The sequence below is a fragment of the Zingiber officinale genome, chromosome 1A (assembly GCF_018446385.1).
Source record: "Zingiber officinale cultivar Zhangliang chromosome 1A, Zo_v1.1, whole genome shotgun sequence".
NCBI lineage: Eukaryota > Viridiplantae > Streptophyta > Magnoliopsida > Zingiberales > Zingiberaceae > Zingiber > Zingiber officinale.
The window spans coordinates 141418515-141446509 of record NC_055987.1 but is presented as its reverse complement, the minus strand read 5'-3'; the positions used below and the strand labels follow the sequence as shown (position 1 = coordinate 141446509).

The 27995-nt window shown below is 39.5% G+C and overlaps 2 protein-coding genes across 5 annotated transcripts; both read left to right on the top strand.

The window, feature by feature from the left end:
- Positions 1–238: 238 nt before the first annotated feature.
- On the top strand, positions 239–27562 carry LOC122036285 (U-box domain-containing protein 43-like). Its single transcript, XM_042595569.1, has 6 exons — positions 239–773; positions 850–1644; positions 2875–3181; positions 17177–17647; positions 18239–18513; positions 26445–27562. Exons 1-6 carry the CDS (start codon positions 348–350, stop codon positions 27291–27293), a joined length of 3123 nt encoding a protein of 1040 aa, XP_042451503.1. The 5' UTR covers positions 239–347; the 3' UTR covers positions 27294–27562.
- LOC122036266 (protein FAR1-RELATED SEQUENCE 9-like) lies at positions 20667–23126 on the top strand. Of its 4 annotated transcripts, XR_006127342.1 has the most exons (6): positions 20667–21841; positions 21931–21990; positions 22073–22168; positions 22330–22400; positions 22530–22601; positions 22708–23126. XR_006127342.1 is itself a non-coding variant. In XM_042595558.1 (5 exons), exons 1-4 carry the CDS (start codon positions 20756–20758, stop codon positions 22384–22386), a joined length of 1299 nt encoding a protein of 432 aa, XP_042451492.1. In that variant the 5' UTR covers positions 20667–20755; the 3' UTR covers positions 22387–22400; positions 22515–22601. The 4 variants fall into 4 exon arrangements, 2 of the variants coding, with proteins under 2 accessions (XP_042451492.1, XP_042451485.1); XM_042595558.1 differs by lacking the exon at positions 22708–23126 and having other exon boundaries at positions 22515–22601; XM_042595551.1 differs by lacking the exon at positions 22708–23126 and having other exon boundaries at positions 22476–22595.
- Positions 27563–27995: the final 433 nt, after the last annotated feature.

The following is a 27995-nucleotide window of genomic DNA, read 5'->3' as shown; positions in this document are numbered from 1 at the left end:
TAGAAAATTACTCCACTTTGGTCCGTTACCAGATGAGTCAAACAGCCAGGCGCTTGGGGTTTGACTACAAGTCAACGTATGAATTTGCGACTTGGTCCTCACTCCCAACGCACCAATCACGTCGTTTCTCGATGCCGCGTTATCCGAGCACCCTTTGGTACGCATGACTTCGCTCTGCCAGAACAGCAAACACGGAGAGCTGAATGGGCATGCTTTTTTGGAGCGAAGGGAATGACGAATGAGAGGACGGGATAGTTTGGGTTTGTCTATCCGCGTGGTGGAGCTTTGAGGCTTTATTAAGACGACATGTTGTCGTCATACTTTTCACTCGGTCCAGCGTCGAATCGATGACGTCACACGGCGGAGCGGCGGCGCTCGAGTGCATTGCCCTCTTCCTCGCCGAGATATGCGCCGGCGGAGAGGAGAACCGCTGGGACACCGCGCGCCGATTCATGGACTTCGCCCGGCGACTCGAGTGCATCGTCCACCGCCTCGCGCGCGAGCCTGAGTTGCTGTCCTCCCCGGCCGTCCGCACCGCTCTGGGGGGCGTCGCCGCTGATCTCGACGCTGCTCGACCCACTATATCTGTTTACCGTACCCGGAGTCCAATTTACATCCTGATCCACTGTGTTCCCCTCTTCGAGGTCCTAAGCAGCCGCGCGACCTCCATCGCCGCCTGGCTTGCCCTCCTCGATGCTCCGCTATCCACCCTCCCTGACCTCCGCAAAAAGGTTTCAGACCTCTCACGCGACATGGACCAGCCACATCACAAGGTGCCATTCTCTCCTTAATGTATCCAACAAACCGATCGGCTACTTCCACTGACAGTAAAATGTGATTTTGATTCAGGTCACAGACACCGAGGAGAGGGTTTATGCAGGCCTCCAAAGGGTTGCGGCGGATGCGAAGCAGAGCTCCAAGGCGGTGTTGAGTGCTACTGTCATGGACCTCGCCCGCGCCCTCGGGATTGATCCGACCGATCACACGAAGCTAGGAGAGCAAATCAAACTTCTGAAGGTGGATCTGTCCGGCCTGAGCTCAGTGGCAGAGCGGCGGATCTTGGTCTCCCTTGAGAAGACGCTTCATGACTGGTCGAGGGAGCCAAGCCTTGCGGGCGGTTTGGTCGTTAGTAGCTTCGAGGAAGAAGCGCAGATTTCGCCCTTCAATAACTTCCTTTGCCCTCTGACGAAGGAGGTGATGAAGGATCCAGTAGTCATAGAGTCTTCCCAGACGTACGAGCGTGCTGCAATCCGTCATTGGCTTGACCGTTGCTCGGAAGATGAGCGTGATCCAACATGTCCTGTCACCGGGCTGATACTACAGTCGCTAGAGCTGAAGCCAAACATTGGTCTGTCTGGTGCAATCGAGGAGTGGGTTAACCGGAATGTGGAAATCCAGATTAAATTAGCGTTGCAGTATCTTGGAGAAGAAACTTCATGCCCTGTCGAGCGCATAGAGATGGTGCTGGATAACGTATATAGGATCTCTGAGGAGCACCCTGCATACCGATATAAGGTGAGGAATTCTGGCATCGTCAATCTACTGGTGAGGCAGTTGAAGGACCAGTCAAGTAAGATTGGCTCAGAGTTGAGGGGGAAAACACTGATGGTGATGCTTAGCATGGTGAAAGATGGTGAAAGTAAGGTACTCCTGATAGGCCGATACACCTATGTTTTACAAATGATCAGGTCTGGCTGTTGCTATGCTAACATATGATCTTATTTCTAGGCTAATAAGGGGATGCATAGCTGTGACACACTAGTTGTTTATCAATATGGAAACACTAGCACTAGGGTTCTTCTTTATTCGACGTGAATTGCGTCCATATTCATATTCACTTCTCCATGTTTTCTGTTTGCTGATCTCTAAACTATCCCCATTTACCTTCTAGGCATACCTGGGGTCAGCATGAAAGGACCAAATTAAGTCTCTTTGATGTTTCATGTTCCTCATATGAGGAATGATTCCTCTATTACATTATTCTCCATTATGGAAAAAGGCTGTGATTCTTGTTCAGCAAGGCCTTTAGATCCTGTTTGACAAAAGCAGGGTTGTAAAGGAGCTGAGCTTAGCTTGAATATTCGAACTTATTTTTTTAACTTATTGAGGTTGTTCAAACTTGTATATTGAAAAGCTTGTGGAACTTGATCCAAGCACGACCTTTTATCAAAGTTCAACTGACAGCATAGCTCATTATAATTTAGTTAAATCATTTATATAATAAATAATGCTTATATTATTTCTCATTTTTAACAATTTATAGATAATCTCAGAAAAAAATAGATACAACTTATGAACATTATTGAGCCAAACTCACGAATGTTCAAAATCATGTCTATCTATATGTATTCTGTTCAAACAAACACAAACAACTCTTGTCGAGCTGAGTATCAATTTTATTCTTGAATATTATATTCATATACTACCCTAGACAAAAGTGACAGGGTTTATGAAAGTGCCTGATTTATCATCGAACCTCTGGTTTTACATTGCAATTCCATGTTGTCCTTTTTATTCAGCAAATAGGTATCTGAATATGGCAAAGCTAAGAATAGGGTCCCTTCTGAGTGACATGCATAATGCATATAATCTGTCAAACTGAAGAAAGCAAGAGTATCTTTGTCATGTTGAAACTTTGTTAATTATTCTCTCTTTCTAACTGTACAATATTAAATGTTTGCATGATTTCCAAATGATTATTCTTTCTAATAGTGTGTTTACTCTTGATAATTATGTTCAGATAAAATATCAGTAGTTTTATGTGATGTTCATGCAGTGAGTTGTTTGATTATTCCTATCTTCGGTCTCATCTTTATTTTGCTGAATTTCTTCCTAGTTATGATAGCATGATTAACATGGGGACATACTGTGTAGCAAATCATGCTTGAAGAGGGTATAATTAAACTGGTAATTCGTAGCCTCACTGGGCGGTCAGAAATGGAAAAGGAGTACGCTTTGAAGCTATTGCTTGAATTCTCTAATGAACTTGATTATTGCACCAAAATAGCACTGGAGAAAGGGGCTTTAGTTCTTCTGTCAAGCATAGCTGAAAATCCAGATTATCCCACATTATCAAATTTGGCTGAAGAAGTACTAGCAAACCTTGAAAAGGTTGAGGACAATGTTCAGCATTTAGCTATGGCTGGAAGATTTCAACCATTAGTGACTAGATTGTGCAGTGGTATGAATCCAACTATTCTACTATTTGATTTGGGTTTATGTAGCTAAAATTATAAATTCTCTCCAATATATGTGATCGTATGTTACTTCTGTATTATGAGATTACAAAAGGGAGATAGGATCCTGAATGCGCCCTATTTTCTCAAACTATTGAGGAGTTCAGATTGCTAATAGCAAACTTGTTAGGCATTTAAAATTATAAATATTTAATTACCTTTTTTTGTATAACGCAAAAACATGGAACAATAAACTTTCTCTTGGCTGTTACCATTGCATTAAAGATTAGTTCACATGTTACAATAATAACCAAGCCTTATCCCATTAGGTGTGGTCGGCTATATGGATCCTTTTACGTCATTGGACTCTATCCCCTACTATATCATCATCTATACTTAAATAAATTTTATCTTATTTTATTGTTACTAACAAAGTCTTTTTTTGTCTTCCTCTTCCTTGTTTGATGTGCGTGTTTGTTATAGTTTTACATTGCATAATTGGAGCATTTATTGATCGTCTAAGTACATGTCTGCCATCTTAAACGCGTCTCTCAAAGTTTTCCCTCAATAGATACAACTCCGACTTTCTTTCTAATGCTCTCGTTTCTTATTCTGTCCATCCTCGTATGTCCACACATCCACCTTAACATCTCCATCTCTACAACTCTCATCTTCTGCTCATGTGCTCGAGTTATAGCCCAACATTCAGCTTCATATAACATAGTAGGTCTCTGAGAGAATTTATTTTTTTATTCTCAATAATAGAAGAAAGAATACAATATACAATTATATACCAATATAGTGGAGCTATTCTAGGAAACTAAGTCAATGGAGTTATTCTAGGAAACTAAATCAATCAATAATCAATTAAAACGATACATACAATCATATAGAATAGTGTGAAATATTCTGTGTATAATATCATATCTTTCAACACTCCCCCTCAAGCTGGCTTGTAGATGTCTTCCATAGCTAGCTTGTTTACTAGAGCCTCAAACTATTTTTTGTGCAACCCTTTAGTGAGTATATCAGCTATCTATTGAGTAGTTGGTACATATGAAACACAGATTAGGTCACACTCAATTTTCTCCTTGATGAAGTGTTTGTCAACTTCAACATTGTTCGTTCTGCCATGTAAAATTAGATTATGAGCAATTGAAATTCCTTCTTTGTTATCACAATAAACTTTCATTGGTAACGTAAACGATATCTTCAAGTCATCTAGTAATCTCTTTATCCAAATTGCCTCACAAATTCCATGTGCAAGAGATCTAAATTCTGCCTCCACACTACTTCGAGCGACAACACTTTGTTTTTTACTTCGCCAAGTAACAAGGTTCCCCCCAAAGAATGTACAATAACCTAAAGTTGATCGTCTGTCAGTAGTACTACCAACCCAATCCACATCAGTATAGACTTCTATTTATAGGTTGTCGTGCTTTCTAAACATCAAACCTTTCACAGGGTTCCTTTGAGATATCTTAATATTCTGTGTGTAGCATCAAAGTGTTCCTGTCTTGGTGAGTACATAAATTGGCTTACCATACAGACTACAAATGCTATGTCAGGGCGAGTATGTGATAGGTAGATTAATTTCCCTACCAACCTTGAAAATTTTCTATTTCAATCACATCTTCAGGTTTAGCAGGATTAAGTTTTAGATTAACTTCAATTGGAGTTTCAGCAACTTTGCATCCTAGAAACCCCATCTCTTTGAGTAGATCTAAAATGTATTTTCTTTGGTTCACAAAGATTCCTTCTCGAGACCTTGCAAATTCCATACTTAGAAAATACTTTAGTGGTAGTAGGTCTTTTATCTCAAAATCTCATGTCATCTCTCTTCAAATGTATCAATTCTTCAATATCATCTCCTATTAAGATGTCATCCACATAGACAATAAGGATGGAAATTTTACCTTTATTAGAGGTTTTATAGAACATTGTATGGTTAGCTTGGCTTCAAAAGTATCCATAGCTTTTTACAGCTTTCGTAAAATGTTCAAATCAAGTTCTTGGAGATTGTTTAAGGTCGTATAAAGACTTTCTTAGTTTGCAAACTTTTCTACTGTCGAGACACTCTTGAAATCCTGGTGGCAAGTTCATAAACACCTCCTCTTCTAACACTCTATTTAGAAAGGCGTTCTTGACATCTAATTGGTGTAAGGGTTGTTGGACAAAACAATCTGCTGCCGGAGATTTACGAGTATTAGTTGAATTTAAATACATCGAATTAAATTCACTTATCTGTCAAAATAACTTGAGCTGATAATCTCAGGCTGCCAACAGGGGCTGGTTTCTGCTAATTGCTGAGTGCAGACCGAGCTCCGAGTCTGAACAGCAATGTCCGAGTGGACTTAATGGCCGGGTGGGTAAGCAATAGATTGGCCAATCAGGAAGAGTGCAGAGCGGCCGACTAGGTAGGCCGAGCGGGTGAGCGATCAACCTCGTGTTCGAGTCGCACAGTAGAAAGGTCGACTGGGTAGTAAGGTCGAGCAAGTTCGACCGGACAGAGAAGCTGACCGGGTTAGAGGTCAGTCGGGAGAGCAGACAGGCCGAGCTATAGGTCAGTCGGGAAATAAGATAGGCTGAGCGAGAGGTCGGTCGGGCAATCAGACAGGTCGATCGATAGATCGATTGGGCGAAGCAGATAGGCCGATCGCAGACAGGGCGATCGAACGAGCGACCAGAGAGGTTAACCGGGCAAGTGGAGAGGCTGGGCGAGCTGAGCGCGCGTGCAACCGATCGGACGGAAAGGCCGACCGAGTTATCTGTCGAGTGAATTTCGTCAAGCAAGATGACAAGACGGGCGATGAGGTCGAGCGGGCGCTGCAACCGGGCGAGCGATGTGAGCAGCCAGACATGTGAACCGAGGCCTGCGATACGTAGTTTCCTTGAAACAGATTCGCCCCACCTCCGGCTATGCTTTGAAGTTTCCTCAGGTCATCTGTTCCTAGGATATAATGGTTAACCGTGATTCCCACCAAGCACTGATGGTCACGGTGAATTAAGTGGTACCCGCGATAAAGGAGGAGGGAACGTAGGTGGAAAGCTTCTGCTGCTTTTCTTTCCTATGTGCGTAACCTTTTGCATATGGTCACAACCTCCTTATATAGGAGCTCACACTAATGGGCAATGTTAATGATCATTTAATGATCATTATTTGCCAGCTGTGTAACGCCAATGTTTCACTCGGCTGCATTAATCTTTCTTTAATGCATCCGTTACACAAGCAGCAAAAAGGTTTACGTGGCAAAATATTGGTTGTTCCACTTGGGTAAATTTTATCCTGACCGGTTCGGCATTTGGCGCGTGCAGGTCGTGCCCGCACACGAGTCAACATGGTTCAATGCAATCTGGGCCTTGGATTTGCACTCCCTGCGCACTCACGCGTGAGAGAAAGCCTCTCCCCATGCATTTGTTCACATCCTCAATGCATATGAATCAATATAAACCAACCAACATATCATGAAACTCCCAATGTTGGACTAAAGTCTCATTCACAATGGAGCCTCTTTCCTTTTCCATCTCTTCTCCATTCATATCACTTATATCCAATAATCCCCCACATGAATGGAGATAGGGTATGTGATAGCATTCAGTAGTTGAGTCCAATATATGATAGGTTGGTTTTACCCTTTGAACCTTCCCTTGTGAAGATCTGTTTGCTTACTGGCTGATAGTAGATACGATGTCCTTGAACTATTCTGTCGTTAGTGTAAGCATTGAAATATCTCACCCAAGACTTTTCCTGATACAACTCAGTTCTCATGAATGGGTTCGTTCTTGGCCATGAACACGCCTGGTTCTGTGAGAAGCTCTAAGAATTGTGCCTCTAATTCTCTTTGAAGCAGACTCACTTATTTCTCACATAAGTGATCCCTCGAGAGTAGCCATCTACTCTTCTTGATCATTAAAAATCCATCGACTTACCCTGATCCAGTTACTGTTCTATTGGGCTGGGCTACCCCCACAGTATGTCTAGTCAGTGCAAATTCGTTGTCCCTTTGAACCTAGCTTTTGGGATCTCCAGTCAGCATAGGTTGGGTGCCCACTGCACTGATCGCTGACAATGGCATCAAGTTCATTCCTCGTGATGAGCTTGCAACTAACTCTCTGTTTAACCCCTTGGTTAGTGGATCCGCTAGGTTATTTTTTGACTTCATATAGTCAACAATGATAACTCCCATTGAGAGTAGTTGTCTAATGGTATTATGTCTACGGCGTATATGCCTAGACTTACCATTATGCAGATGACTCTATACTCGACCGATTGCTGATTGACTATCGTAATGTATGCAAATTGCCGGCATAGGTTTCGGCTATCGTGGACTATCTTCTAAGAATTGTTGTAGTTATTCAACCTCTTCACCACATCTGTCAAGAGCTAAAAACTCAAATTTCATCGTAGATCTGGTTATTACCGCTTACTTAGAAGATTTCCAGGATATGGCTGCACCTTCAAGAGTGAATACATATCCACTCGTAGACTTGGAGTCATTTATGTTAGATATCCAACTCGCATCGCTGTATTCTTCGATCACAGCAGGATATCTCGTATAATATAGTCCATATTCACGAGTATATCTCAAGTACCTCAGTACTCTTGTTATCCCTTTCCAGTGCTCAACACCGGAATTACTCGTGTATCTACTCAGTTACTTACTGCGTAGGTCAAGTCTGGTCGTGTACAACTCATTAGGTACACTCGAGAGTACTCTATTTGAGAGATACTTTCACCTCGATTTATCGATAGATGTTGACTCGTATCTATCGACGTTCGTGCCAACGATCACCCTTGGTGAATTTCTCAAGAATCTTGTTCATGTAATGGAACTGACTAAGAACAAGTCCTTCTGTCGTCCTAAAAATTTTGATTCCTAGAAGCACATCAGCTAGGTCCATGTCTTTCATGTCAAATCTTGAGTTCAACATATCTTTAGTGGATTTGATTATCTTATCATTACTTCCAATGATAAGTATATCATCTACATATAGGCACAAGATGACGTAGTCATTCTCTGTGACTTTCATATAGACACATTTATCATATTCATTAATTTTAAATCCACATTACTTCATGACATTATCAAATTTCTCATGTTACTGCTTTGGTATTTGTTTCAAGTCATATAATGACTTCACCAATCTACATACCTTGTTTTTCTGTCCTAGCATAGAAAACCCCTCAGGTTGCTCTATGTAGATTTCCTCTTTTAAATCCCCGTTTAAAATGACAGTCTTTATATTCATCTGATGTATTTCGAGATTCCATAGAGCGACAATAGCCAACAATACTCTAATGAAAGTTATTCTTGACAATGGAGAATACGTATCAAAGTAATCAAAGTCTTCTCGTTGTCGATATCCTTTGATTACCAATCTGGCCTTATACTTACCAAGTGTGCCATCTGACTTTATTTTCTTCTTGAAGATCTACTTGCAACCTAGTGGTTTACTTTCAGGAGGAAAATCCACAAGTTCCCAAGTGTGATTTGCAAGATAGAGTCTATCTCAGATGCAATTGTCTCTCTCCAATGAGGTCCATCAGAAGAGCCTATAGCTTCTGAGTAACTTCGGGACTCATTTTCCAACATGAAAGTGATAAAATCCGATTTATAGGATTTTTCTACCCCAACTCTTTTGCTCCGTCTAAGCTCAACCTCCATCATCATCTTCACTTTGTGTTTCATATGTCCGCTTTGAGGAGCTAGCATCCTCTTGGGTCTTATACGGAAACACTTGCTCAAAGAACGAGACATTTCTCGATTCTATTATCGAGTTCTTGTGTATCTCCGATATTTGTGACTCATACATAAAAAATTGATACACATTGTTGTTCTGTACATATCCAATAAATATGCAATCAACAGTCTTTGGTCCTATCTTAATCCTTTTCGGATCAGACACTAACACTTTGGCAGACACTCCCACATTCGTAAATATTTGTAGGACGATTGTCTTTCATTCTACAACTCATAAAGGCTCTTATCTATCTTTATTCGGGGCACCTTATTTAAAAGGTAATTAGCTATTAACACAGCTTCCCCCACATGAACTCTGGCAGTCCAAAACTTAATATAAGAGCATTCATCATTTCCTTTAGAGTTCGGTCCTTTCACTCAGCAACTCCATTTTGCTGAGGAGTATAAGGAGCTGTTGTTTCGTGTCTGATTCTATGTTCAGCACATAACTCAGCGAACATACGTATTCACCATCTCGGTGACTTCGAACCACCTTAATCTTTTTATTAAGTTGGTTTTCAACCTCATTTGTATAGAGATAAAATTTCTCTATAGCTTCATCCTTACTTTTGAGAAGATACACATAACAATATTTTGTGTTATCATCTACAAAAGTGACGAAGTATTTATTACCACCACATGTTGGAGTACCTTTTTAGGTCGCACACGTCAATGTGGATTAGATCAAGTGGTTCGTTATTTCTTTCAATATGTTTAAAGGATGACCTTGTCATTTTCGATTCAACACAAATCTCACACTTGTGTTTTGAGTCAAAGTGGAATGTAGGTATGCTTTGTATATTTATTAATCTACACAACACATTATAGTTAACATGTCCTAGTCTATCATGCCATAAATATGAAGACTCAAGCATATAAGTGAAATAACTTTCATTTTTATTTATCTTAAACCTAATGGCCATTACATTGAGCTTGAATAACCGATCAGAAACATAACCCCTTCCTACAAATATTCCATTCTTGGACAATACAACTCTGTCCGACTAAAAATAATGTGAAAGCCATACTTGCTTAACAATGATCCGAACATTAGATTCTTCCGAATCTCTTGAACATACAACACATTGTTCAGAGTAAGGTCCTTACCCAAGGTTATCTTCAGCACCACTGTTCCTTGGCCCATAATGTCCAAGTTTGCTGAGTTCCTAATGAACAGCTTGTCTCTAGTGATTTCTTCGAAGTTGTGGAGCAGCTCCTTGTTGCAGCACACATGTCTAGTGACTCCAATATCAATCCACCATTGCCACGAGTTTGAACCGAGGTTCAGTTCAGAGACCACAGTACAAAGGTCGTCCATTTTTGGTCCCTTGTTCAAGTTGGCCTCCTGCTTCTTTGGCTTTCTGCACTCCGAAGATTTGTGACTCACTCTGTCACAGTTGAAGCACTTCCTAGAGAACTTCTTCTTGCTATTGCCTCCTCTGGTCCCATCTTGGAAGACTTGGAGTTCTTCCGTTTCGAGCTTTGACCGTGCTTGACCACGTTGGAATTTTAGAGAGAACAACTTTCTCTCTAAACTCTTGTTGTCTTTTTCGATGCGAAGTCTAATAATGAGTTCCTCCACATTCATCTTCTTCCGCTTGTGCTTCAGGTAGTTCTTGAAGCCCTTCCAGCCGGGAGGTAGCTTCTTAATGATAACAGCCACCTGAAAGATTTTACTCAAAATCATCCCTTCTCAGTGGATCTCATGCAAGATCACCTGAAGTTCTTGGACTTAGCTGATCATCGTCTTGTAGTCAACAATCTTGTAGTCCAGGAATCGGGTCATGATGAACTTTTCGGCCCTGCATCCTCCATCTTGTACTTCTTGTCCAGGGACTCCCACAGCTCCTTAGCCATTCTCTTCATGCTATACACTGCGTACAGCGAGTCAACAAGACAGTTAAGGATGTAGTTTCGGTAAAGGAACTCAGAATGAGTCCATGCCTCTACTGCACTTATAATCTGCGCATCAGCATCCTCAACACGCTTGGGAGGGTTCTCGGTCAAGAACCGAGCCAGATTGAGCGTGGTTAAGTAGAAGAACATCTTCTACTACCACCTTTTGAAGTCTAGTCCCCTAAACTTCTCTGGCTTTTTCCCGTGATTGATTGACACCGTTTCAATCGGGGCGGAGGAGACCTTCACTTGTTGTCGACATTCTATTCAGTGAACATCTCAACAGAAGCGAATCTGTTTCAAGATTGTTGGACAAAATAATCTGCTGCAGAAGATTTACGGAGTATGCTGAATTAAATTTATTTATCTGTTGAAATGACCTGAGCTAATAATCTTAGGCTGCCAGTAGGGTCTGGTTTATGCTAATTGTTGAGTACAGACCGAGCTCCGAGTTTGAGCAGCAAAGTCTGAGCGGACTTAAATGCTAGGCGAGCAAACAGTAGATTGGCCGATCGGGAAGAGTGTAGAGCGGCCGACTGGGCAGTTAGGCCGAGCGGGTGAGCGACCAACCCCGCGTCCGAGTCACACAGCAGAGAGGTCGACTGGGTAGTAAGGCCGAGCAAGTTCGACCGGACAGAGAAGTCGACCGGGTTAGTGGCCTGTTGGGAGAACAGGCCGAGCTATAAGCCGATTGGGAAATAAGACAGGTTGAGCGAGAGGCCGGTCGGGCAATCAGATAGGTCGATCGATAGGCCGGTCAGGCGAAGCAGACAGGGTGATCGAACGAGCAGCCAGAGAGGTCGATCGGGTGAGTGGAGAGGCTGGGCGAGTTGAGCGCGCGTACAGCTGACCGGACAGAAAAGCCGATCGAGTTATCTGTCGAGCAAAATTTGCCTAGCAAGACGACCGGACGGGCGATGAGGCCGAGCGGGCGTTGCAACCGGGCGAGCAATTCGAGCAACCAAACGTGTGAACCGAGGCCTACAATATGCAGTTTTCTTAAAACAGATTCGTCCCACCTTCGGCTGTGCTTCGAGGTTTCCTCAGGTTGTTTGTTTCCCAGGATACAACGGTTAACCGTGATTCCCACCAAGCACTGATGGTCACGACGAACTGAGTGGTACCCGAACTATCACGGGCACTCCGCCGAGCAAAAGTTGCACGACAGAGGAGGAGGGAATGTAGGTGGAGAGCTTCTGCTATTTTTCTTTCTTATGTGCGTAACCTTTTGTCTGTGGTCGCAACCTCCTTATATAGGAGCTCAGATCAATGGGCAGCGTTAATGATCGTTTAATGATTATTATTTGCCAGTTGTATAACGTTAACGTTTTACTCGACTACATTAATCTTTCTTTAATGCATTCGTTACATAAGCAGCAAAAAAGTTTACGTGGAAAAATATTGCCCTGATCGGTCTGGCATTCAATGTGCGCAGGTCGTGCCCGCACACGAGTCAACATGGTTTAGTGCAATCCGGGCCTGGATTTGCACCCCTGCGCACCTACGCGTGAGAGAGAGCCTCTTCCCATGCATTTGTTCACATCCTCAATGCATGTGAATCAATATAACCAACCAACATGCCATGAAACTCCCAATGTGGGACTAAAGTCTCATTCACAATGGAACCTCTTTCCTCTTTCACCTCTTCTCCATTCACATCACTTATATCCAACAAGGGCCCGTTACAATTGGCAGCTACACATAATAATACACGAATGAAATTTATTTTTGCAATTGGAGCGAAGGTCTCTTGGTAGTCCAATCCATATGTTTGTGTAAATCCTTTGAACTCAAGTCTTGCTTTGTATCTTTCTACTTCTCCATGTGCTCTCAATTTTACTATGAACACCCACTTACATCCAACTATTTTATGATCACTAGGTGGATCTACAATTTCCCATGTTCCAGTTTTCTTTAGAGCATTCATCTCTTCCATTACTATTGATTTCCAGTCTGGATGATTGAGTGCTTCCTGAATGCTCCTTGGTACAAACAAGTCAGTAATTTTGGATATAAAGGTTGTATATCTTTTTGATAGCTTACCATAGGATAAATATTTGGAAATTGGATAGTCAATACATAAGCTTTTTCCTTTTCGATTAGCTATGAGAATATCAAGATCAATAGACAGGTTATTAGGACTAGAAACATTATCATAAACAGATAATTTATCTCGACTAGGAATATTTGTTGAAGAAGTGTTTAGAGTACCTGAATTTTCTCCAGGTTCATTACCCAATGTGTTAGATTCATCCTGTGCTAAAGGAGTAGTAGGCTCTACTCTTTTAATGATTCTTTCTCCTCGTATAGACATGGAACTCTGTATTATGTTCCTTTGGAATTTCATATAGTTCTTCTTCCCCTGTGGTAGAATCAAAAATGCTAGGCAAAATGGAACTAGGGATAGTAGTTTTATTTCTATTTTCACAATGTATAGGTTTTGGTAGAGGTAAAGTAGTGGGAATAATATCCCAAAAAATTTCTTCTCGTTGGTTCTCCTCCAAAAGAGAAATTTTGTAGAAATAAGGTTGATGTTCAAAAAAAGTAGCATTCATAGTTACGTTAGTCTTCCTAGTGTTTGGATTAAAACACTTATAGCCTTTCATGTTTGGAGCATAACCCATTAAAACACATTTTTTCAGCCCTTGGATCTAATTTGGACAGTCCTTTACTTAATAAGTAGACATAAACCATGCATCCAAATATTTTAGGTGGGAGAGTAAATATAATCAAGGTTTAAAATTTCGACTCGTGTCAGGATTTCGGTCTGGATCAGAATGATATAGTTTTGGTATCGTATCGTGCCGTGCCGATATAGTTTCGGTATTTTTTAAATATAAAATATATTAATTAAAAAATAAAATATTTAACATAAATATTTTAAAAAATAAACAAAATAAACAATATAAAAAATAATCTTTAAGAAAAGAAAAGATATGAAAATAGATAAATAAATAAATAAAAATTTTATTATAATTTTTAAATTAAAATAAATAAAATATAAAATTAATTAGATAATTTTATTAGGGTTTAATAAAACCTCTTTAGATTATCTCCATCATAATTAGTAGTTGATTAAAATAATTAACCTAAGTTTAATTTAAAAAAATTCGAAATCCGACGCCCCTCACGAGCTCACGTGATTTCGCCATTGCCACGGGGTTGCACAACTCCTCAGCCATGGTCGCGAGATCGCGTGACTCCTCTGACACGATTGCGGTGGTCGTACGACCCCTCAGCAACAGTCGCAGGGTCACGCAACGCCTTCGCAGAGGTACTGGAAGGGTTATGCGACCCCTCCGCTGTTGTTGCGGGGTCGAGCGACTCCTCCGCTATGGCCACGAGATCGCGCAACACGTCGCAGGTGTCGTGGGTTTGTGCTGGGGTTGTGTTGGTGCCAGTCGCTAGGCGGAATGAGATGCTTCGCCCATTTCGACCGTCTCGACAGGACACTTTAAACCAGGGATATAATACGTGTTTTGATTGCTTAAGGCAATTTAGGGGTGTAGTATAGTTTAAAACACGAATAGACATTCTATTTATCAAGTATGATACATTTAAAATTGCTTGTCCCCAAAGATATGTAGGAACATTTCTAGAAAATATAATTGCACATGCTACTTCCAGTAAGTGCTTATTTTTCTACTTAGCAATATCATTTTATTGAGGTGTATTAACACAAGTAGATGAATGATGAATGCCATTTTCTTTCAAGAAATTTCCAAGAACTTCATTAAAATATTATGTTCCATTATCAGTATGAAGTATTCCAATTTTACTTTGAAATTGAGTTTCAATCATGTAGTAAAAAATTTTAAATAAAATTTCAACTTCAGATTTTTTGCTTATCAAATAGATCCAATATAGACGAGTATGATCATCTATAAAAGTCACAAAACCATCTTTTACCATACAAAGTATTGATTTTTGATAGACCACAAACATCACTATAGATTAAATAAAGCGGTCTTGAAGCGTGATAAGGTCTTGAAGGATAAACAACTTTATGACTTTTTGATAAAATACAATTTTCACAATAAAATTTATAATCATCCAAACCATGAAACAAACTAGGAAATAATTTTTTAAGATAAGGAAAACTAGGATGTCCTAGTCTATAATGCTAAAGCATAATTTGATCCTTAATAGAGGTCGAATTAGTACTAGTGAGACTTTGAGTGTATTTTTTGGAGTTGAATCTTCAAAATAGTAGAGGTCATCTATTAGTTTAGCACTGCCAATCCGCTTCCTCGAGCTTTGTTCTTGGAAAATATAGTGGGATTCAAAAAAGATGACACTACGATTAGAATTTTTGGATAATTTACTAACTGATAGAAGGTTACATGCAAGTTTAGGGACATGAAGAATAGATTTAAGACAGATGGTTTTAGATAAATTAACCAAACCTTTACCAGCTATAGGGGAATATGAGCCATCTGCTACACGAATTTTTTCATGACCAGAACAAGGGATGTAAGTTTGAAATAAATGAGACAAACTGGTCATATGATCAAAAGCACCTGAATCGATAATCTAAGGGGTTAAAAAGTTACATGTGAGAGCTATTGCATCACTACTTGTTGGCGCAATGGAAGCATTAGGAGTACCCAAAAATCCAGAGTTGGATTTCAACAGCTTTAGAAGGTGATTCATCTGCTCATTGTTAAAGGGAACAAGTTCAGCTTCATGGGCAGCAGATGAATGATTGAATCTGCCCTCATGTGATCCCTTCCAGTTTTCTAGTTTACCATGAATTTTCACGCATGTCTCCACTATGTCACGACTGATTACAATGTTCACACCACACACGTGTCTTTCCCTCAACCCTTTTTGAAGAGTTCCTATCAGTTTTGCTTTGAGCAGCAAGGGCAGAATTTTCAATCATGCGGTTGGAATTTTTTTTGCCAAGCATAACAAGGCAACGACTTTCCTCACGACAAATCTTAGAAAAGGAAGGGGCTGCTTGCCTATTATCCTGCCTCTAACTTCATCAAACTCAACATCAAGACCAATAAGGAATTTAAAATTTTTATTATCTTCCGACACCTATTTATAATGTTTGCAATCATCCGGTGATTTCCACTCATAATCATTAAATAAATCCAAATCTTGCCAAAGACATTTCAATGAGTTAAAATACTTGGTAACACTATCCTCACCTTGGCGGATTTCTCCAAGTTTCAACGTTAATTCATATACTTGAGATTGATTACCCAAGTTATAATACATTTGATTAATGTTCTCCCAAAGCTCCTTAGTCATGTGATAGCACATGTAGTTAGAGCTTATATCTTCCTCCATTGAATTCACCAACTAAGTCATCACCATAGAATTTTTAGCATCCCATGTTAGGTAGGTTGGATCCTCGATCTCAGGCTGCCTTTTTTCTCCTGACAAATAGCCAATTTTCTTTCTTCCATGAATATACATTCGTATAGAAAGTTTTCTCCATTCAATTTTATGGTGGTAATCTGAATGGAGATTCTGAAGTAGGTGGCAGGGCTGCAGCAACCTTTACCAATTTCTTGGTATCATTGGATTTTTCAGAAATTTTTTCAGACATGGTGGCGAGATGTTGATTTTGGGCGGCTGCAGTAACTTAGGGCGACGCGACTGTAAATTAGGGTAGTGCAGGTAGTCTTTTTTTTTTTGCACTCTGATACCATGTAAAGGGCAGCCCGGTGCACGAAGCTCCCGCTATTCGGGGTCCCGGGGAAGGATCCATTGTACACATAAAATACTAATTCTTCTCCTAATCATCGTGTCTACTATCTCCATTGATTTATCGGTGAGAGTTCTTATGTTGCATGTTCCAAATTTTAGACTATTAGTTCTTATCCAACCTATGGTGTGAGAACTCTTATCTATTTAACACTACACTCAAGTTCTCGTGGAGATGTAGCGGTTCTTGCCGATACGTTACAGTTGGACTTGCAACGCGAACTCTTGCATATTTAGCATTACACCTGAGTTTTGGAGATGTAGCGGTCTTTGCCAAGACGTTATAGATCTTGCAACGCGTTCTTTTCGGGGAACAACCTAGCGTTAGCACAATAGTTTAATGAATTCATTTATTAAACATTTGTCATAGTTTAATGCTAGTTAGCAAGCTAATGCATCCCTCCTCCTTTATTCGGATTTGGGACCGGTCATGACTAATTCGCCATAGGCGGAGTTAAGATTAGCTCACATGTTAATTAGTTAAATGAATTTTAATAATTTAGTCGTGTTATTTAAATAATTGTCCAAGGATTCAGATAGTGAAGACATCAAGACAACATATTTCTGAATGTTAAAGAAGTTTTGTACTTCATATTAATAATTTTGTTCCTTTCAAATAACATTTACTCTTTTTGTTTTTAGGGGCTGAAGATATTAAACTGGAGACGGCAACTCTCCTTGGAAAAATGAGTTTAACAAACATCGGCAAAGATTACATTACTAGACAAGGAGGTCAAATCCTGGTAGATATGCTCTCGTGCAGTCAAGAGCAGAAGAAATCTAGCTTACATGCCTTGGTTAACTTGTCAACACTGGATGAAAGTGCTGCTATACTAGTAGATTTTGGCATTCTTCCAGCACTTACAAATATCCTTTTTTCAAAGCAGCAAGATTTTTTTACTGAGACCAATGAATTGGCAGCATCGACTATCGCTAACATTGTCTCCAAATCTGGACACTGGGAATTTTCTTTCGCTGACAAAGAAGGACATCATATGCAATCAGAATTCATAATGCATAAACTGCTGGATCTTCTGTCTAATTCATCTTGTAGATGTCAAGCTGCTATTCTACATATTCTTTGCGGAATTGTTTCTTCTCCTCGAGCATCAGGTGAGCTTTGTAGAGTTAGACTGCCTTCATATCTAATACTTTGAGGTCATATTGGCGATCAGAATACAATCATTACAAACAATTTACCTTGATAAGTTTCCAAATTGTTATTCATCGTGTTCATAAATGAAATTCCACTCTGTTCATTCTTTCTCTTGCAATAGTACATGTCCATTTCCTGTCAATCATAATATTAGTTTTATTCGTGAATAATATTTTGTAATAAAACCAATCTGTATCATTTTGTTGTCTGATCAGATATCAATTAATGAATGGATATCTCATCCACCATCAACTTAAAAGAGTTTTTTTTTTTTTTGGTTTAATTTCAGAGCCTATTTCTTCCACACTGACAGGACTTTGCCTAGGTCATCATACAAACTGTTTGACCAAATTTTTCTGTCAATATTTTCTGGTTACATCAAGTTATTTTCTTAATTCTTCTCCTAACTTCTTCGAAACGTAGGTTCTTGATGGTTCAATCCTATTGATTTTCAGCTTTCTTTGCTCTTTTATAAAATCTGAAATTTTGTAGGTAAATTCATGTTCTGGTTATTTCAAGTATATTATTATTTACTTATGTTGATGCAGATATATCAGCTTCTTGCATTAAAAGCAGTGATGGAATTAAATCTTTAGTACATTATGTTGAACACCCAGAGATTAAGCACAGAGTATATTCTTGTAGACTTCTAAGTTTGTTATCCGAAAAGCTGGGGCATGCATTTTCGGAAGAATTCAGAGCTTATGTCAAGATTGTCTCATTGAGGATAAAATTGCTAGATGCTGATAGCTCTCCCGAGGAGACATGCGAAATTGCATGCCTGCTTGCTAACCTTTCCTTCTCAGATGATGAAGTCAAGACAGTCCTTGGATACAGTTCGGATCCTCTGGACCAGGGAACCCTGGACCACCCCTGGACCACAAACTCCGGTTAAAAAGCTATCACGTGCAATGCGCGTGCACGTGGAAACAACACTCCCGCAGAAACGCGCCCATTTGCTTGCAGCCCTAACTTCTCGCGATTCTTCCACCTCCGCGCTCCGCCGGCGACCAGATCCGTCGCAGACCCTGGCCCCTCCCCGACGCCCACCTCTAGCGTCGGCGACGAAGTGACAGCCCCCTGCGGCCTTTTGGTTCCGCGACTCACGCAGAAACCAACCGGGATCCTCCGGCGGCGACGACACAAGCTCTTCCGAGGCACAACCCTGCCCGCGACCGGCGACGCCCCAAGCTCTTCCGCCGTTAGGGCTGATTTCCCATTTGCTGGTGTGAACAAGTTCGGCCTCCAACAAACGTGAGTAATTCTGGTCTCTGAAAGTTGACTTTAAAGAGACCAACTAGTCTATTGGTTCATAGGATTCATTGGAATTAGTTCCAATCAAATGTAAGACCTTCAATGCCATCTTATGTTACAGAAAATTGATGCTCTTCTATTATTATCTTCACCTTTCCATGTAATCTTGAGGTTAGTTCTTATGTAACATTCGTTTGAATGTTTTGTTTCTGATTTACTTATACTCTCTATTATCTTCACCTTTCCATGTAATCTTGAGGTTAGTTCCATTCGTTTGATGCTCTTCTGTTTTTGTCTCTATCAGTTTTGTACTTTGGTTGCTGCAAGGTCATAGTAACAAGTAGTTTCATCTCCTTTTTCAAATTCAGGAATGATAAATGGCGTGCAAGTAAATTAGCAGTATCACCAATTCTTATAATTAGCCTTGACCAATCCCTTGTTTTGCAAAAGTAATTGAATAGAAACCATTAAATTTTGTTGGAACTTTGAAGTTATAAATAAGCTTATTTCTTTAATGTTCATGTTGAAGTTATAAGAACAGATTTGAAATTCTGATCTTGGTTATGTGAATGATCAGTAGCAAATTAAGGATTGGAATTTATTAACAGGATCAAAGAAATTATCATGGAGGGTGAATCTACAAGTTGTCGTCGTTTGAATTTTGTTTCAAACGAGGATATGTGTGAAGTTGACTTTGATGATATTAATGAAGGTAATAGAAATCATATTGAGAATGTATTGAGCTTCAGTATATCAAATTTTCCTTTTACCCATCTTGCTTTGTTTGTTTGCTTGTATAGGCTTGAACATTGAAACCGATTTGGATATACCACAACTAGGATTGGAATTTGAAACAGAAGAAGATGCATATCAATTTTATTTGGCATATTCTAAAAAGGTTGGATTTGGTGTAAGGAGAGGTAGAATCCACAAGGATGAATCGGGTAAATTACTTGATAGGGTCTTTTATTGTTGTGCCCAAGGTAAAGAGGAAAAGACAAACGAGATCTTTATGTCAAAGCAAGTCGTGATGAAACAAGGTTTGGTTGTGAGGCTAAAATGAAGATTTGTAATCGGAAAAAAGCAAGTTTACTGTGGTACAGTTTGTTAAAGAGCATAATCATTATCTCTCAAGTCCAAATAAAACGCACCTCTACAGAAGTCATAGGAATATATCTTCTTCTGCAGCGATACAGATTGAGATGGCAAGTGATGTGGGAATCCCCCCAAAATCATCTCATGATCTTATGGTGAGGCAAGTAGGTGGGAGGGAGAATTTAGGATTTATTCCTCAAGATTATAAAAACTACTTGCGATCCAAAAGAACAATAAATATGAGAGTTGGGGATACAGGGGGTGTATTGGAATATCTGCAAAAAATGCAATTCGAGGATCCTAATTTTTTTTATGCTATCCAAGTTGATGAAGATGATTTGATTACTAATATTTTTTGGTCTGATGCTAAGATGAGAGCTGATTATGCAAATTTTGGAGATGTTGTTTGCTTTGACACAACCTACAGAAAGAACAATGAAGGTCGGCCAATTGCATTGTTTGTAGGCGTTAATCATCATAAACAATCCATACTATTTGGTGCCGCTTTATTATATGATGAAACCAGTTTGACTTTTGAGTGGTTATTTGATACATTAACTAGAGCTATGGGTGAGAAAAAGCCAACTACTATTCTTACAGATCAAGATGCAGCAATGGCAAAGGCGTTAGCTTCCAGATGGCCTGAAACACATCATCGTTTGTGCATTTGGCATATTTATCAAAATGCTGCCATACATTTGAATGGAGTTTTTTCTATGTTTAGAGATTTTGCTAAAGATTTTGCCTCATGTATATATGATTTTGATGAAGAGGAAGATTTTATTTCAGCATGGAACATGATGTTAGCCAAGTATGCACTTGAAGACAATGATTGGTTGAGGCGCATGTACAACATCAAGGAAAAATGGGCTTTAGTATATGGACGAAAAATGTTTTGTGCAGATATGACTACAACCCAAAGAAGTGAGAGCATGAATAGTATTGTGAAAAAATATGTCACTTATAAACACAAGTTTTTAGACTTTTTCAGCCACTTCCAAAGGCTTCTTGATGATCGTCGATATGAGGAATTAAAAGCTGATTTCAAATCAAATACAACTGTTCCCTATTTAATGTTTCCAATTGAGATTTTAAAGCATGCTAGTGAAATTTATACTCCTGAGGTATACAAGTGTTTTCAACAGGAGTGGTGCTTATCTCATGATTCTAATCTTGAAATTTGTGAGGATGTTGATACATTTGCAAAATATAAAGTTACTCCTCACAAAAAGAAAAACCATCATATAGTTACACTTGATAAGAAGTGTGAAAAGATTGAGTGTAGCTGTAGAAAATTTGAATTTGCTGGGATTTTGTGTTCTCATATTCTGAAAATATTTACGTGGAATAATATCATGAAGATCCCAAGTGATTATGTATTGAAAAGGTGGACAAGAAAAGCAAAAATTGGATATTTTGGAGTAAATGATTCAATGGCCAACAATGCTAGTTTGGATCCAAAAGTACTTCAAAACATGCGTTACAAAGAGTTGTGTGGGTTGAATGTTCAATTGGTTACCAAGGCAGCAGAAAGGGATGATACCTACATGTTTGTTAAAGATGCTATGTTGAGCTTGTGTAAGATAGTGGATGATAAATTACAAGTTAATGAATCAAATGTCCAACAATTAAATGTGAGCCAAGCATCCAGGGAATTTGATTATGGTGAAGGGAACTCTACTGGAGTAAAAGGGATTAAAATGAAGAAAAAAACGGTGTCAGGTAAGAGGTTGAAAGGTGGGTTAGAGAAGCTTTCAAGGAAAAGAAAAGCAACGAGGAAAACAAACCAAGCTTCAACAATTGTAATAGTTTCTATTCTTTAACTTCGCAAATTTTGTTTATTTGGTATTATTTGTTGTAACTAAAATCATTCTATTTGTTTATAACACAGGGTGTAGATCAAAGTATTTCCACCGTGGGCAGCGTACAATGTGACCGGATCATTCACCAAGTTGGTATTTGTTTTACTTATGTTAATCTAAGATAGTTTATGTTATAACTATCTAAGAATGTATTTTATTTTTTTGTTTTAGCCTATAAATTATGTGCCAACAATTGGTAGCTCTGTTGGTAGTTTCAATATGACTGAGACTCAATTTCCACCATTATTGGCATCACAACTTTCTCAGGTATATATACATCTTAGTTATCACAAGTTTCTTTAAGTCTGAATGAAATGTATAATATCTGTCTAAATCTTGTTGTTTCAATCTGTATGAACTTTCTGAGCAAATTTGACCTACATTGTTGTTTCGGCTTCCTAATAGTTTACAGTTGTTTACTGTTATAGGTGCAATCCCCATTTGTGCAATTTGCTAGACCACCTCGTGCGGATTCCTCTCCTTAGACAGTAACGATCTCGTATGTGCCTATGTCTATTTATATGTGCACCTGAAATACTAGTTAATTTATTGATATGATTTCCTTTCTTGACAGGTTCCAAATACTTTAGGTTCCAACTAATCTATTGTTTAGTTGCTTTGTGAACAGGGAGTTTGGTTCATTAAGAAATTTTAGAAATAAATCTCTGTTTGAACTGAGAACATCCAGCTTTGTGAACAGGCAAGTACTATTTTTATCTCGTTCTGATTACCTTCACAGCTTCCCCTCTTTTGAGTTGATTTATGCCAAACTTCATTTGCACCATCTTGTTCTTTTCGATGATCAGCTTGATGAGACTGAGAAGGAACAAGTTATTGGGACTTATTTTGGCTATCTTCTGGGCATGGCTGAGGTTTTAGTTCATCATCAAGACCCATCAATCGAGCAACAACACTGAGTGGTTTCTTCTTAGACTTTATGTCTGTTGACATCTCTTGAGCTATCAGCATCTTCACTGGTCTTCCAGACATCTTGCTTGAAAAATTCTGGTCAATGTTTTTAGTATTTGTCCTCTTATTGACAATGGAGATGTTTTTATTATTTGTTTGAACACAAGGTCAATGTTACATGATGTTAAAGATGTTATATTAGCTTGGCCTGAAGTTCAACCCAGCTGATGTTAAAGATGTTAAAGATGCACATTATTGATTCTATGTTATGTTATATAATTTGGACCATCGCAGAACTAATGGACTTCTTGATGCAGCATGTTTTTGCCCCTATTGTCTTGTCTTCAGATTAAGCTACTTCCTCCTCTCTTAATTTTCTTTTTGCATGGTTAAGCTACTGATCATGTTTTTTAGAAGAAGAGAAGAATGGAGTATTCATTTGTCTTCTTTTAATAGTATTTTTGAGGACGTCAATTGAGTTTTCGTAACCTTTCTTATCTTCCCTTCCTTAAAGTCTCCTGAGGACCTTTGATCATGTTGTGGATCGGTCAGCAGACCGATCCATAGCCCTCTGGACCGATCAGGATATGTCCTGATCGGTCTGGGAGACTTCTGATCGGTCTGTGGATCGATCAGGGATCGGTCCACAGACCGATCCCCTATTGTTATCTGAATCCCATCTGATCGGTCTACAGACCGATCAGATAACTCACAGAACACTACTGTTTGGTTACTGATCGGTCACTAGACCGATCAGCTAACCACAGTATTACTGGATCGGTCTGCAGACCGATCCAATACCCACAGTATCACTGGATCGGTCTGCAGACCGATCCAATACCAACGGCCCTCTCCGATCAGCTAAGTCTGTGTTTTATGTTTTCTACTATCAACTTCAGAATTTTTTTGGTTAGAAGTTACAGCAAATTGAATAACATGAGGGTTATTTTCTCATGAGTTCTTGTGAGAAACTTGAGTCCTGTACCACCCAGAAACCAAGAAAATTTGAAGCCAAAGCAATTGCTTCAGCAGGGAAGAAGTCGACAGTTTATCAATCTAGCACTGAGCAAATAAGATGAGCAAGAGTTCTAGTTTGAAGGCTGGCTCATCGGAAGAACTATTCGAGTTGATCTCTTTTCTGTACAATTCCCATGGAGATCAAATAACCAGGAATAGTAAAGGTAGACAAAGTCCCTTGAGGAGGCTACTAGATCCGATAACGAAACCAAAGTCCCTTGAAGAGCTTGCCGTACGACAGTTTTGATTCTGTAAGAGAGTTTGTTCAACTTGATGCTTCCAAGTCTGTTGACCCTTGAGCTGTGATTGAGCAAACAACCATTGCAACACAAGCTTATATCAAACAAAACCGTTGGCACCAAGCATCACACGGACATCAAAAGCAACCATTGCAACACAAGCGAACCAATCAACCCTTGATGAACATTACAGAGATGAGAATAAAATACCGAAAGAACAACAATACAGAATAAATCATTATAAAATTTCCAAACCATTATATAACAAGTTCCACAACATCCATCTTAACAAAAGAACTAATTATCCTATGACATTACAATACCAACATTAGTCAACACTAATTAACCACCTGAACTAATAAATCAATTAGCCTTCAGCTGGTTCTTACAAACAGTTAATCTGTCATATTACAATAACAACATTACTCAACACTAATTAACAAGACCGAACCAACAAAGTAATAAGGTAAACGGCCAAAAGAGTCAGATTCACTATAACTAATATCCAAACCACTGATGGTACATTTGAATTTCCTAGATTATGCTCACGAGAAGCAATGGGTTCACTACCTAACCTTGACTCAATTTTTCCTAACCTTCCACGGCATATTTCACTGTTGTCTTCATCAGAAAAAGTATCGGTTACCACCCACTTTTGCCAGCCATGCTGCCCACATCGATAATACCTTCTTCCGGGATTTTTGCTCGATCTAGAAACACAAACCACTGTTCTTTGTCCGCAATCCCTGCATGGTACATATTCAAATTTTGTATTGTCGATGGAGTTGTAACTTGATGATGCCATGAAATACCAACCTATTAAGCAAACAAGAATTACTTAAGTTCAAATATTTTTTAATGTTCATAGATTGTATGCTAAATAAATTTTAAAAAATAAATAAGCTCAAAGTTATAATTCAAAGTTGTAAACAATGAGTTACTTGATGTTGAGTACAAATTGGAACTTGATGTTGAATTTGAATTCAGTGCTGCAATCTGAATACAAATTATTTCCAATCATCAGAGTTACTTGATGTTGATGTTCTTATAACTTCAATATCAACATTAAAGGTGAAACCTATATTATGCATAAGCAATTAACAGTTAAACTCAAATCAACAGTATAACTTCAAAGTATTAGAATATGTTACAACAAACAGTTAAACAGTTACTCTTGCGTAGCATTCAATCCTACTTTCATGTGCATGCAACAAACACACAAACACAGAATATACACAGATACATATATATCAGGCTAATCACTGTTACAACCACATTCCAATATCATATGACAATCCATAATATATAATAGCACAATATAAAGATGTAAAATGTTTCAAACAATGTCAGTTATATTTTGTTTTTGTAAAGAGTAATTTGTACATGTGCTGTATCATGTAGGGAATTAATCAACAACATTCAACTAAAATTGGCATATGCAGAACTCAAACAATTAAATAGTTAGGAATTCAAGCAAAGACAATAAAATAGAAAACAAGCTTTCGTTGGCACAAACTGTCAGAACGTTGTAAAATCCATAGTTATAAGACTGTGGTTACTTGCAAAAAGTTCCAGATGGATTTTATTCTGTAAAAAGGCCTCTATTGTAAGAATTGTTTGCTGGCCCTCAAAGCAAAACCACAGTCTTATAATCAAGGACATAACGATGTTTCTCGTGTTTTAATGGAGAGCATCCGTCAGAAGCTAAAGAGCAAGAAGACTGACAATGATACCAGATCCCGGCGGATGATGGCGAGACGAAAGGAAGAAGTGGAAGATGGCGCCGACGGATGGCAGATGCGGGGACGATGACTTGCGGCTAGGGCAGAGCTTGTGTTTCGCGTGGAAGAGTGGAAGATGGCGACTTGAGGCTAGAGCTCGCTGCCTCTCGTCGTTTGGGCGTGAGGTTAGGGCTCCACCTGTTTTGCAGCTACACGTTTCGTCTCGGCGGACTTGGGGAGGAGGGATGCTAGGGCTCGCGAGAAACACTGCCGATGCTTGCGTTTCGTGTGAGTTGAGCGCCCATTTGCTTGCACGTGCCTTGCAGAGACGCTAGAGGTGGGCGTCGGGGAGGGGCCAGGGTCTGCGACGGATCTGGTCGCCGGCGGAGCGCGGAGGTGGAAGAATCGCGAGAAGTTAGGGCTGCAAGCAAATGGGCGCGTTTCTGCGGGAGTGTTGTTTCCACGTGCACGCGCATTGCACGTGATAGCTTTTTAACCGGAGTTTGTGGTCCAGGGGTGGTCCAGGGTTCCCTGGTCCAGAGGATCCGAACTGCGTTTCTGCGGGAGTGTTGTTTCCACGTGCACGCGCATTGCACGTGATAGCTTTTTAACCGGAGTTTGTGGTCCAGGGGTGGTCCAGGGTTCCCTGGTCCAGAGGATCCGAACTGCCTTGGATATGATCTTCTGGCATGGACAATAGCTAAGCTCATAGAGCAACAATCAAACTCTTCAGGAAGGAATTCCAGAAGAGGCAGAAGAATTGTGTATGGACTGCTCGGCCTTCTATTACATTATGCGAGGAGTTCTGACCTGGAGATAATTGCCATAGTCCAGAAAAATCAGATCATGAGCATCTTCCTAGAACAACTGAGCAGCCACTCGCATAGCAGATGGAAGCACCAAGCTGCGCTTGGTCTGAAGTACCTTTCTGAGTCCATAAGGGCCTCAGTTGCTACTGACCTTTTGGAACCTCAACTACAGCATGGCCTTTGTTCTCCCTTCCTTTTACTATGTGGAAGAAGAACAATGGCTCCTATCTTATGCCCACTACATGAAGCTCCATGCGACAAATGTAATTCCTTTTGTTTACTAAAAGGAAATGCAATCAAGCCACTGATTGATCTCATGGGCGACGATAATATGGATGTTCAGTTAGCTGCAGTGGAAGCACTTTCCACAGTTCTCCTAGATGTTCAAAGCATTAAGAATGCGAAAGAGGAGCTAGAACAGCTTGGCGTCTTTGATGCTATGATACATTTGTTCAAAGAGGTGCGACCAGGAAAACTCCAAGAACATGTTACACTATTACTGGAAAAGTTTTTCCAAGTCGAGATGATTGCTATGGACTATTCAAATGATCAAGGTCTTGTGATGGCACTGATTGGAGCTATGAAGTATGGGAATGCCAACACCAAGCGATATGCTCAGGACGCTTTGGCCAATTTGAGAGTTCTATCTGGTGGAATCAAGGTGAGTTCAAATCAAGGGAAAAAGAGAAACAGATAATTATTTCTAGAATGCATCTTCAGGATAACGAAAAGGAATGAAATTTATCATATTTTAAGTTCAAGTTAGCTCAATACAAAACAACAGCACTAGAAATATTCAAGTATACAGACTTAAGAACTGTTGATCATAGAAGCAATTTTGAGGAGCCTCCTTCCTGACCCTTACATGGCTTCCTTGGCTAAGTAGACCTTTAGCAACTTTTTGTGCTGAGGTGAAGAATCTTGACTAGCAATGGCAGAGAACTGGGACTTAGAGATTCGTTGAACTGCTTCCATGAGGGTTCTCTGCCACAATGATGAGTCAGTTCCTTGCCAAATTCTTTCTGGAGACACATGATAATTTGCAGAGTGCTACAGAAGAGAAATCAACAATTGTTTGGATTTTGCAACGTAGTTGGAACAGACGTTCATGTATCTTAGAAAAGTTAACGGTTTGAGGGAGAAGGGCCATATGATATTTGATCTCTTAATATTATGATTTTTATATCCGTTGAAAAGTAGTTAAGTTAAAAGTAGTATCATTTTAACTTTTTTTAACCATGATTTTATAATTTGATAAAAATAAAAAGGGCACTCTAAATTTTACAAATCATAAAAAATTGCATATTTTTAAAAAAATAATGGGTCTATCTCTCAAGCATCTCTTATGATTTTATTCATAAATATTGGTTGATCTAATACTAGAAGGATTAATTTAGAA

What these genes read in the sequence shown, in the direction of transcription:
- LOC122036285 (XM_042595569.1), top strand. Translation starts at nt 348, where the DNA reads ATGACGTCACACGGCGGAGCGGCGGCGCTCGAGTGCATTGCCCTCTTC. An exon ending in TGAAAGATGGTGAAAGTAAG is followed by an intron (nt 1,645 to 2,874) that starts GTACTCCTGATA and finishes CATACTGTGTAG; the next exon opens with CAAATCATGCTTGAAGAGGG. An exon ending in CAGATGATGAAGTCAAGACA is followed by an intron (nt 18,514 to 26,444) that starts GTCCTTGGATAC and finishes CCTGGTCCAGAG; the next exon opens with GATCCGAACTGCCTTGGATA.
- LOC122036266 (XM_042595558.1), top strand. Translation starts at nt 20,756, where the DNA reads ATGTTTAGAGATTTTGCTAAAGATTTTGCCTCATGTATATATGATTTT. An exon ending in CAAACCAAGCTTCAACAATT is followed by an intron (nt 21,842 to 21,930) that starts GTAATAGTTTCT and finishes TTTATAACACAG; the next exon opens with GGTGTAGATCAAAGTATTTC. An exon ending in GTGACCGGATCATTCACCAA is followed by an intron (nt 21,991 to 22,072) that starts GTTGGTATTTGT and finishes TTTTTGTTTTAG; the next exon opens with CCTATAAATTATGTGCCAAC.